The sequence below is a fragment of the Porites lutea genome, chromosome 7 (genome assembly GCF_958299795.1).
Source record: "Porites lutea chromosome 7, jaPorLute2.1, whole genome shotgun sequence".
Lineage (NCBI taxonomy): Eukaryota > Metazoa > Cnidaria > Anthozoa > Scleractinia > Poritidae > Porites > Porites lutea.
The window spans coordinates 34,878,994-34,891,459 of NC_133207.1; the positions used below are offsets into that span (position 1 = coordinate 34,878,994).

The 12,466-nt window shown below is 41.4% G+C and overlaps 1 protein-coding gene across 1 annotated transcript; it reads right to left on the reverse strand.

The window, feature by feature from the left end:
• Positions 1–4,246: 4,246 nt before the first annotated feature.
• LOC140944854 (uncharacterized) lies at positions 4,247–12,431 on the reverse strand. Its single transcript, XM_073393955.1, has 8 exons — positions 12,375–12,431; positions 12,012–12,065; positions 11,527–11,580; positions 11,135–11,209; positions 10,573–10,647; positions 9,917–9,991; positions 9,009–9,083; positions 4,247–6,760 (listed from the first exon to the last, which is right to left on the reverse strand). Exons 1-8 carry the CDS (start codon positions 12,429–12,431, stop codon positions 4,247–4,249), a joined length of 2,979 nt encoding a protein of 992 aa, XP_073250056.1.
• Positions 12,432–12,466: the final 35 nt, after the last annotated feature.

A 12,466-nucleotide genomic window follows, 5' to 3' on the forward strand; every position in this document is an offset into this window, starting at 1 on the left:
AGACTTTGCTGCGAACCTGCTGCTGAGTTAGATATTAAAAGTAAACCAGGGGCATAAACTGGGACAGAATACAGCCTTGTAGAACACCTTTACCATAATTGCAAAATTCTGCTCGAACAATATAGGGGCTGTTTTTTTCTTTGGAGCGCGGGTGGTGGGTCTGGACAGAGAATCGGCTGCCACTGTTGCAAACGCGCTCTTTTCACTAACTTATAAATTGGATTCAGCTAACAGAGCCACTCCCTTCAAACATCTTTTGCAACAGAAATCCAATTCCATTAATATCCTATGGCTACGGCAATTCCTGGACTGTCAAACAGTACTCCCTTACTCGAACAGCGTTGGAAATTACAAATCAATTTCTTATTAGAGTTTGTTCTTTCATATCCTCTTATTCGGCTATTTTTATGTCGTACTCTTCTTATAGACCTTGTCACGGTTTTCGACGCCATCGTGACGAGAACGCGTGACAAATTACAGTGTTTGTATGAGAATCTAATGTCGAATAATTTCCGTAAAACGGCTGTTCTGAAAAAGGTATGACTTCTAAACTAAAGCGCTACCAAACAAAGGATTGTACTAAAAAATTGGGGGGGCGCGTACCTGTGCTTAAATTTCTCCGGAGGCTTGCTTTAGATTTACCATATATTTGTCTGTAATTTTTCCCGGGACTTTCCGACTTACAGACAAATGTATAGAAAATTTCAAAAAGTGGTTCTGCGTCTTCTAGCGCATGTAACGCCCTCAATGTTCTCTTTCTTTTTTTTTTTTTTTTTTCCAGTAGAATCCCTAGGAGTGAAGCATTAGTTTAAAATTCAGATATTTTTTGCAAAACAGCCTTTCTACGGAAATTATTGGACATAAGATTCTAATACAAGTACTGTAATTTCTAACGCGTTTGCCTATTCGTCAAGATGGCGTCGAAAACTGCGACAAGGTCTATTACCATTATTAAACTATGACTGATAGGTGGACAAATTATAGAAAATGCCTGTATTTCCTGCGATTCTCCAACACATGCTGCACGCACGCTATTGTAGCTCCTTTTATGCTGATGACTAGTCTTAAACGCCGAAATTTTCTGGGACCGGTCTATAGCCATTTCTTTCTAACAAAAACAATAAAAGCACTATTGCAAAAACCTACCTAGCACTTGCTGCCTTTTCCCACAACAGGATTGTGTTTTATTTTCGCCCTCAAACTCAAAACTCGAGCGAGGATCGCACATCAGCTGACAAGATGGCGGCGCCGGTGGCCGTTTGGTTCCAGTCTCCCCCGTTCCATACACCGTCACATTTATACTCTATCGCAAGCCGATCTTCGTTCGTCTCTCAGAGCCAAACACCGCGTGTCACAAACTTGAGACTGTCACCAGCGCGCAGTTCACTCTCTATTATATAATACGCACAGTTTTTTAGCTGGCCAACTTCCTCCCTTCGCCGGTAATAAGCCCTCAAAAATACCCCCATTCACCTCTTTAATAGACCAATCACAGGCAACTTGCGCACAAAGCTAAGAAATATTTGAAGACAAGTCAATTGTGAATTCTTCCAGTAAAAGAAAGCTTCACACACAACCTATCTTTTTTACTTCAGGTTTGCTTAAGCCTATTTTCCCACGCAACATAATTCAGATTGATTGACATGCTTCGCCGGCCTTTCTCGAAGCTTAGAAACCGCAAGTCCGCTAAGTCGGTTTAAAGGTGAATTTCTCAGCATTTCGTTATTTAAAATAACTGCACAGTAATTTTCAAGGAGTTATAATAACTCCTCTAGTGGGCCTAATTTAACTCCTTACAGTGGAGTTATTTTTTGGGGAGTTATTTTAACTCCAAAAAGGGGTTTAAAGAACTCTTTTTCAGGAATAAAAGTGACCCCAGATATTGAGGAGTTGAAATAACCCCAAAAAAGGAGTTATCCTGTACCTAAAATTTTTACTCCATTTTTGGACTTATAATAACTCCCTAAAAATAGGGTCTCTACTCTCGTGGTTGATTAACTAGAATATTGTCATCATTGTCCGGTTAAAAACAGTCACGAAAGTATCTTAAAATAACTTTCGCGATCTGAGCATGGTGATTAGCTCGTTTGAAAAAAGGAACTTTTTGCAATAGAAGAAGAAGTCTGTCTTCCAATTATTCACTGCAGAGATAATAACGGGAAGTCAACTTAACCAAATTTGATAAACGTCACGTTTGTACAACGTTATTAGCAGGTTTCGTGGAGTATTTTTCGCACTGAAAAATCTCTTGAAGCTTACTAGGCGTTGTGAAGTTTGTGATTTTGCAGGTTAAAGGAAACATTCTGTTCCAGTCTAACTGGAAGGTTTCTGTCTGCGTTAAAAGTTTCCTTAATAGGAAGCGCCATAATTCAGGTCATAGAGAAAAAGAAAAAAAAAAAGAGGAAACATCTTTACGGTGGCCAATTTACTTTATTGGTGTCAAATTGAAGTAGAATACCGAGCTGCAGGTGTTTCCCTGTTTCAATAGTATTCCGAATATTTTACGGCTACCCGGGCAAAGAATATCGTTATAGGTGGTTTTCACGTTACGTCATCGCCGCCATGCTGGTGGACAGTAAACAAAAAATCGTTCATTAGCTCGTTTTGTTTGCCCACCAGCATTTGTTCATTTCACCATTGTTATTTGTGTCTCCTGAGATTGGATGAAAACCACCTATACCGAGGACATTTAGATACAGAATCTTTATATCAAAGCTTCATTTCAAAACTAAATAATTCAATGCTGAATGAGTGTCTTCATATCTGATAAAGAGACGGCTCACGTCCAATTTTTTAGACCAAAGTAACTTCAGACCTTAATATTCGTGCAAGAATGAGTTGATCTACATCAGAGATTTTGAAGCCGCTCAAAAAACTCGCACCGCTTTTTTGACGTTCTCTTTGCCTTGGCAACGTCGTGGTTGCTGAAACCTGCCTTCACTAGCCATAATAAGAAAAAAGTTCTTTTTACAGGTGGCCTATGTCACATAATGTGGTTTTCAATAGGGCACTGCATAAAAAAAACTACAAACTACAGTACTAAAAATGACGAAGTATTAAAATAGATGAACTAAACTATAAACTATACCGCTCTCTTATGAACGCACATTAAAGTTTACATTTTAGTTTACTTCCCAAGCACGCGTAGCCCGACCATGCTGAAGAAAGTCTGCCCACCCCGGGGGTGGTTCTGGAATTGGTCTTGGATTGAGAAAGCGCCACTCGATGTCCTCCAATCGCGGCTGTAGTGGCGCGAAATGGACACGCGTAAATGCAAAGGGAAAGAACCCTAAAGGGATGCACCGGGGAGGGCCTTCTGTAAGATTGAAAGGAAAAATAGACTGCTTGCAATGTGGGCAACTAGTTCGTATCCGTCCCTCGGAATGAACAAACCACTTAAGAAGGCACTCCTCGTGAACTCGTTTCCGACAGCATGAGAGTCTGCTAGAAGGAACCTCAAGACTACCGAGGCACACTAAACACTTTGACTGAAGATGTTTTTCCAGCCGTGCCATGTCTCGCTGGTAGCGTTGTACGGATTTTTTCTTTTTTCGCTTGCCCATCTTTCGTGACTCTAAAAGACAATGAAACACGTGTGCTCCAATTAAAACTCAAACTATAATCCAAATGCCGTTTACCCTCAGCAGATAACAGGACGTGCCTTCTCGTGAAGGGCACGCGACTCAAACAACTTGCTGAGCATTACATGACAGTATTCACACACGACAGATGGGCAAGCTGCTACGATTTGAAGGTTGAGAGCTGGTAAATCACGCGTACAAGTGAAATAAGCAGAAGGAACAAAGCTGGGCCATCCACTGGCGTGGGAAGAAACCTCGCGCGCGCCCGCATGCACCGTGCAATCTGTCCCAGATGTGCAGGAGGCCTTCCTCCCAGCCTGAAGACAGAAGACGTTAGGCACGCGCGCTAACGGTCTTACCACGGCAGCGGAAAGCCTAGCCTTTGGTCTGCAATTATTTGACGGTTATAGCGCGATTCACAAGAGAAGAAGAAAAATTATGATCGTGACTGCGCAGTTCTCGCAGTCTGCATTTGCATAACGATTTCAGACAATAAGGCGTGAGCAAGTCACGGGTCATGCTTAATGTTTTTTTGTTTTTTTTTATAATTTTTTTATATAAATATATATTTGTTTGCCAATCGTTTGATAGTTCGTTCAATCAAGGACATTCAAAGGGAGTCAAAAACTTGATCGCCTTGCCTTTCCAAGATGGTTCTGAGATGCCTACGGTTGAGTGGATGGTTTCCGAACAAGCGTAAAGATGCGTCTCTTGGGTGTCCTGAGCTCGTACAACCCTTCAAGTCGATGGAAGTGAACGTCGATAGGATAGATCAGAGCGCTGGTTTTTTCTTGCCAAACATCCGTCCCCGCTTGAAATTCGTAATAATTTGGGCGCGTATCTAATTCTCGAAGCCAGGCCAACCGAACGTCTCTTCCGTCGTGGGTGTACTTCAATACTTTGGCTAAAAAAACGTCTGGCCGCCCTGGGTTCACATCGGAAGGAATAAGCGCGCATAATTCTCCGGGAGACGGCAAATCATCTGAATCTACTTCCTGTTCGTTATCGGAAGAGGTCGCTCCTGAGGTAGTCGGAGGCTCATCAAAAATAGAATTCAAGGCCGACTTACCGAGGTAGCGTAATGCTTGTGACGTGCGCTCCTGTTGTGTTCGGCGATCGTAAATATTTATTTGGGTTCTCAAAGTGTGTTTGCAAACACGCGCAAGAGATTCGGCAAGTCTCGCGTCAGAACTTTCAGGCGAAGATCGAAAGTGCTCGACCAGGGCATGTCTCATTTCATTTATCCCGCAGGACAAGCCCAAGTTTCTCTTAAAAATGGTCGATAGGTAGAGGGAAAATGAGCTCGATGATCGGAAAGGCATGCCGCGTTTGTTCACAAAGAAGTAGTCGTGACTGCTCTCTCTGCAAAGCAGTCTTGGTCTCGACCTTGTTCTGTATTCCCTGAGGTGGTGTGTCAGGAAATCAAACTCTTGATCAAACTGCACGACGTTTGGGCCATATTTTGCGGCGGTCTTGTACCCCGTCTCAACCAACCAGACTGGGCCGTTGTCTGAGATGACTACTACATTGTCGCCTTCGGGCAAGCCTCTTAACAGAGTCTGCACGCCGCCTTCTGGCATTTCCGTCAGCAAGCGAAGAGTCCTCAGTTCTCTGCCTCGACCTGGATTGACAGCGAAAAGGAGAAGCATCGTAAAATCCATGTGCAGCCGCGCCTTGCTTGCGGCAGGTGCGTCCTGGTACTGGCAGTGAAGGCTTCGAACCAACTCTTGGTACTGAGGCCATAAAAGTCTGACGTCCGGCATGCTAGTTGTGAAGGCTTTTGCTCTTTCCAATTGCCGTCTGAGCGCGCGAAGGTCACTAGAGACAGAGTCACCTTGAAAATCCCCGTACCTTTGGTCTGCACCCAGGAAGTTTGAAGTGGTCACCAAAGATTGAATATAACAGGCGGCAGTGGAATTTTGCACTCGCCTGTCCGTACGCAGGTGGCTAATGAAAGACTCTACGAGCGGCAGGTTTTTTACCAGGGCTAACGAGGGCGTCACCTCCAACTTACTCGCGCCGAAACTTAGGAAAGTGACAAGGCGTTCGACGAGTTTTAGCCACGTCGTCATTGTTATTTTGCCAGAGCGCCTCTTGTGATTAAACTCGCTAGTATAAAAGGTTTTCATCGCTTTGATTTCCCTCACGACCCTTTTAAATGGCACGGGATCTAGTCCTCGACTTTCTAAGATACTTTCTACCTCCTCTAGTTTCACGTCGGCGCCTGATTCGCCGGGCTCAAAACTCAAGTTCTCTCCTTCTTCGTCACTTTCTTCCACCGCTACTCCTTTTTTTTCTTGTCTCTCCGTTTCTTTCAGTGTTTCTTCTTGTCCTGTCTCTTCCTCTTTTTCTTCCCCTTCCTCTTCGTCGTCGTCATCTTCTTCTTCTTCTTCTTCTTCTTCTTCTTCTTCTTCTTCTTCTTCTTCTTCTTTTTCTTCTTCTTCTTCTTCTTCTTCTTCTTCTTCTTCTTCTTCTTCTTCTTCTTGCTCTTGTTGTCGTCGTTGCTGTTCATCTTCTTCCAATTCTTCGCCCCTTTCTTTCGATCGCCGGTCGGCCGACTTACTCGCACAGGCGCTTTCAGAATACCACGGAATCTGAGCAGCCGTCGTCCCAAGGAAAGAGTGACATCTATTCTCGGTGTCAGTAGCAGTGGTGGGCATTGTTTTGCAAGCGTGACAGAGGGCAGATAAATTTTGTCCCGTAGGCAGATTTGTACCGGTTACATCGCGGAAAGGCAATGCGAGTGACTGGTTCTTTGCCCTTTGACTGAAATCTATGAATGAAAGGTCTAGACTAGCTTTCTGCAGGTAACTGGCGCATGAATTAGCATTGCCTAGGTTAAAACACCTGCTACTTTCGTTTTGTACGCGCGATTGGTGGTAAGCTTGTAAGACAAAGACGTCTCGCTTAGATATAAGCGAAATGACTTTGTAATTACAAAGTCCTGGCCTGGCCTTTCTAACAATGTCAAGGACGGTAGTAGGACATCGCACTAGATTAAGTCCCAATGTTCGCATGCGCGACTTGATGGTTTGTCTTGGGGTTCCACTGAAAACCTTGTCGCATACTTCTATAAAGGCATGGTAAAAATTACCCTGGCTGTCAGGGACTTCAAACAAGGTGTCAACCGGGTCTTCGTTCTGTCCGGCACAAGAAAGGGAAGCTGATGTGACGTTTCCCTAATGAAAGTAAACAAAAATGACATTATATGTAAATACAATGTAACTTGTTGGAAAACTACAGTTTGCTTTCTTTGATACACTGGTGTAGGTTTACGGCACGAAAAGTTGCCTTAAAATTTAACAAGTTTCCAGTTACTGTATTTTGGTTAAATTGTGATGTTTTAATGCTAATGCTTACTGATAGGTCATTTTGGGGTGCTTGTAGCTTTCTTTTCTCTTGCTCTACTTTCAAAACCGATCGACGCAGATCAGGATATTTAGAACAAAATAATAAAAACAACTCAATGACATAAAGGCCTGAGCCAAACGCAGATCAGACAAACACAGTTTAAGAACCGACTCTGCACTCTATTGCTTTCCTAAGCTACCTGAAAACTAGTTGGAGATCGTCTTAAGACGGCTTTTATGACGAAGTTGATAATGAAATTCATTGCCTCCTGTACACCTCAGACTCAGCAACGTCAAACTGAAATCCGCAAACTCTGAATCTTACGCGGCTAACGTAACAAGAAAAGTCTCACAATCATGAGTGGGCAATATTCACAAATCAAGTTTCTGCCTTCATAATGAACTGCTTATGCACTCCCTATTATAGTTTACCTTATCCTTATTTTTATATTTACATTACTGTGCGAGTGTCGGGGACTCAAGTCATCAGTCAATCTTAAACGTTTGATTACTCCTCAAGAACGGGTTGTTAGAATATTCTACCAGGAGTATACCAAATCTTTTTTTTGTGAACTTACGAATTGTAAAATTTGAAGATATTATCAAACTAAGTATCTTTACAAAAAACGATAGGGACAAAAACATGTTTTAACTGTGCCGTACATTCACGCAACGCTTGAAGTAAGAATTCGTTCCGCTTGCCCTACTGCAGGACAAATGTAAGGAAATTTTCACTTGTGTTTTAAATTATCTAATTCCCTTAGCTCTGAAATTCAGAACTCAATGCCTCTAGTATTGCTGCGTTCGAGACTTCAAGAGAGAATTCAAGACTTTATTATAAATTTTCTAAAGAATATTTTTACAAGTGTCCTGGCACCGCAAACAGCTATAGCTAGTCTAGGCGGGCCAGGAATGATACGAAAAGAAAATAACTGCAATAAAATTAAGGTAAAAAAAATAACTGATCTTACGAAGAAAAACATATGAAAAAGATGCATTTAAAACTCCAAGGAGGAAAGGAAAAAAAAAACATTAGCTCGTTGTTTTTATAGGCAGGATTACAAAAAAATTGGTTCTGTTTTCTTCATTTTAAGAATAATTGAATTGGCTTCTAAACTGAAGTCATTTTTCTTAGTATAAGCATACTTTACTTCTCTTAATGCTTGTGTGTACTACTTCGCCTCTTTCGCCTTTTTTCTTTCTTTTTTTTTTGTTCACATTTTACAATTCTTTTCTCACTTTTCCTTTTTTTGTCTGCAATTGCGCGTTTAGCGTTTTTATCCCGCAGGTTTTGTTAAAATCTCAGGGTTAACGTGCAACTGAGACAGTGCTATAACAGCCTTTGTTCTTAAAGTAGTCTTTTCAACCTTTGGTTTGCTAAGATTTGATTTACATCTCGGCTGTAAACGCTACTGGAAGACACGCCACATGTTATTTGTTTTTTTGTAACTTTCACAAGTCCAATTTTCAAACAACAAAAACCAAAACAATAAAACATTGAAGTCGACACCTCCTAGCGTTTCACTCAAGAAGGATATTAACTATTTTCATCGAAAGCAATTTTTTAAGAGGGAGACAAGGAAATCAAAGTCAAAATTTCGGGAAAATATTCACCCTAGCTTCCTTCGCTGATTACACCCTGACGCGATTGGAGCAGACGCTTGATCGACTGATCAATTAAGAGGGCATTACGCGTGTTTCAATCGCTTAATTTCCCGGAAGACGTTTGTGTCAGCAGAAGACCTATGGTCACATAATTTGTGGAGCGCTCATTCGCTGGGGGCGGAATTGCTCAGAGATTCTGCGTCAAATTATTACCATTAAAGTATATATTTTTTATGACTCTGAAAGTCACTTTACTGCGAATTTTGCACATATATTACATTAAAATTTCAGCGCTGTGTGAAACATGCAGAAATAACCACCTCGGAACATTAAGACAGCAAGTGAAGAAATTAAATTGAAAAGGTTTGCACATACAGGCCTTTTGAGAACTGTTGAGACAGACGTTTTTTTAAAGTTCACCCCCTGCAAATGTAACGCTCTACTCATGTAAGCCTAGAAAATCCTCACTCACCACATCGTCCGCGTAAGATGAACTCCTGGCCGCGAGGCTGCTAGGAGCTTGCTCCTTAAGACTAGCTTGCTTTTCCTGAAACGCAACAAAACCACGGATGTCAGCGGATGACCTACTCTCACTAGGCAGGTAATCATCGATCAATTTTTTTCAATCAATCGTTTATTTTAACACGTTACGTCAAAGAGCTAAAAAACTCGTTCAAAATACAAACGTATATAAATAACATCTATAATAATTACGGCTATGTTATAATATTATTCAATTTTAAAAACAACTCAATAAATATATACATATAAAAAATTTGTTAATAAAAACATAAAATATAAAAAGCTAAAACCGACTAAAAAGTCACATACTAAAAACGTGACTAGGAAAACTATAATACTCGTTCTAAAAACAGTTAAAAGCTACAATCGTGCATTATGAGACACGTTCTAAAAAAGCTGCAATCGTGCAATTTACTTCTGAAGTCATTGGCATCACTTGAAAGACGCACTTGAGAAGGGAAGCTGTTCCATAACTTAGTTAATGAATAAGTGAAAGAATTCTTCTTAAATTTAAGATTAAAGTTAGGTAATTCCAAATTCAACCCTCGCCTCTAAGCCTGTACGGTGTATGCCTTTATTTAAAAAGGCTTCCAATATAAGTAGGTCCCGTACCATTTAAGCATTTGAAAAGAAATTAACGCCTGGTGTAAGCGCCTACAATATAAGGATGTCATGCTAGCCGTAGTGAGCAGCTCATCGTATGACATTGACTTGTTGTGGATGAGGTAGTATAAATGCTTTATAAAGTTTTATCATTGCATCATGAAGAAGAAAACGCCTTCTGCTTCTCAAGGCAGAATGCATGTCATTTGATTTGACGCTCTTTCAATGCGTGCGCTCCGCGAATATCGTACTCACCAGGTGGTTGTTATTGAGTACTGACGAACTCGGACTGCCCATAAGGAGTCTCTGGTAGCTCTGGGATCGTCCCCTCTGAAAGGAAGAGCGACCAAGAAACTAAGTGGTTAATCGGTTAATTGCAAGGGTGTCGGGGTGACTTGTTGGCCACCAAGCTGTGAATGATTTCGTCATTTTATAGACATGAAAGTACTTAGCCTTTTAGCGCACGGTAGAGAAAGAGTGCCCGTATTGACCCTGACGCGATTGGAGCAGACGCTTGATCGACTTATCAATTAAGAGGGCATTACACGTGTTTCAGTCGCTTAATTTGTGTCAGCAGAAGACCTATGGTCACATAATTTGTGGAGCGCTCATTCGCTGGTGGCGGAATTGCTCAGAGATTCTGCGTCAAATTATTACCATTAAAGTATATATTTTTTATGACTCTGAAAGTCACTTTACTGCGAATTTTGCACATATACTACATTAAAATTTCAGCGCTGTGTGAAACATGCAGAAATAACCACCTCGGAACATTAAGACAGCAAGTGAAGAAATTAAATTGAAAAGGTTTGCACATACAGGCATTTTGAGAACTGTTGAGACAGACGGTTTTTTAAAGTTCACCCCCTGGTAACGCTCTACTCATGTAAGCCTAGAAAATCCTCACTCACCACATCGTCCTCGTAAGATGAACTCCTGGCCGCGAGGCTGTTAGGAGCTTGCTCCTTAAGACTAGCTTGCTTTTCCTGAAACGCAAAAAAACCACGAATGTCAGCGGATGACCTACTCTCACAAGGCAGGTAATCATCAATCAATTTTTTTCAATCAATCGTTTATTTTAACTCGTTACGTCAAAGAGCTAAAAAACTCGTTCAAAATACGAACGTGTATAAATAACATCGATAATAATTACGGCTATGTTATAAAAACAGTTAAAAGGTGTATGTCTGTATTTAAAAAGGCTTCCAATATAAGTAGGTCCCGTACCATTTAAGCATTTGAAAAGAAATTAACGCCTGGTGTAAGCGCCTACAATATAAGGATGTCATGCTAGCCGTAGTGAGCAGCTCATCGTATGACATTGACTTGTTGTGGATGAGGTAGTATAAATGCTTTATAAAGTTTTATCATTGCATCATGAAGAAGAAAACGCCTTCTGCTTCTCAAGGCAGAATGCATGTCATTTGATTTGACGCTCTTTCAATGCGTGCGCTCCGCGAATATCGTACTCACCAGGTGGTTGTTATTGAGTACTGACGAACTCGGACTGCCCATAAGGAGTCTCTGGTAGCTCTGGGATCGTCCCCTCTGAAAGGAAGAGCGACCAAGAAACTAAGTGATTAATCGGTTAATTGCAAGGGTTTTGGGGGTGACTTGTTGGCAACCAAGCTGTGAATGATTTCGTCATTTTACAGACATGAAAATACTTAGCCTTTTAGCGCAGGGTAGAGAAAGAGCGGCCCGTATTAGCCGGATATCTTTTCTAGGATAATGTTTTGAAAGAGCCCCTAATGTGCGCACCAAAGGGTGTACGTAATAGCGAGGTAATAGGCGACAAAAATTGATCTCACTACAAACACACGTGCTTCGTTTAACTTTAAAAGAAAAGAGAAATTCCAACTTACCGCATCATTGCCGTTGTAAGATGGGTTCATAGCAGCGAGGTTCGCTTGCCTTTCCTTAAACGCAAAAAAAACAAAAAACAAAAAAAACACGGATCACAGGTAAGCAAACAGACAAATGACTAATGACTTCATCGCAAAAGGTGGCGATCGATGATCACATTTGCAGGCTTCACGGCAAAAATGAATTTTCAGCCATCTGCTGGCCTAAGCCTAAGCCTAAGTCGGGGAACGTACGCTTTCTTAGGGAAGACAGAAAATAAATAAACCAGAAAAACCAAACAAAAACAAAGTAAAAAATCTCAACAAATCAAACAATCATTGACTCCCCGCACCACCCTGGGTGGGGAAGAAGCTGGAAAGGGGAGATCTCATTTGGAGATAAGATCGCAAAATTCCACGCTATTAAATGACTAAGCGCTCAAGTGACAGGTTTAGATTCTTGAATGAAAATCCGACGACCTCAAAAGATGAGGTCAAGCACTTACCACGTCATCCGGAAAAGCTGAATTCTGATGATTCTTTCTGAACTTGGGCCGCTTCTGTGAGAAACAAAGAAACAAAAAAAACATGAACCTTAGAGAAGCTCTAGAAACCGCGAGCTGGGGTAGTGTTAAGGGGAGAAGGGAGAGGTTACTGAACTAATAGCTGAAAATTGGTTACTGTTGGAACCGTCAGCATGAAAAGTCTCTTTACTGAACTGATGGCTGCAGATCTGTAACGCATAATGAATCGGCTCTTCTAAGACCAATGTTGAAGAAACAACTTGAGCGTTTAAGCGCTTAAACGCTGTAGTATCACGCCCAAACAATGGTATCGTATCTCCACTAGTAGCTAAGAAAACGTCTCACCGGTTTGGAGGGTGACCCAGGGCCACGGGTTTCTTGTGCTTCGGTCGAGAAATCCATTCTTTTAGTCTTTTCTCTCTCTCTCTCTCTCTCTC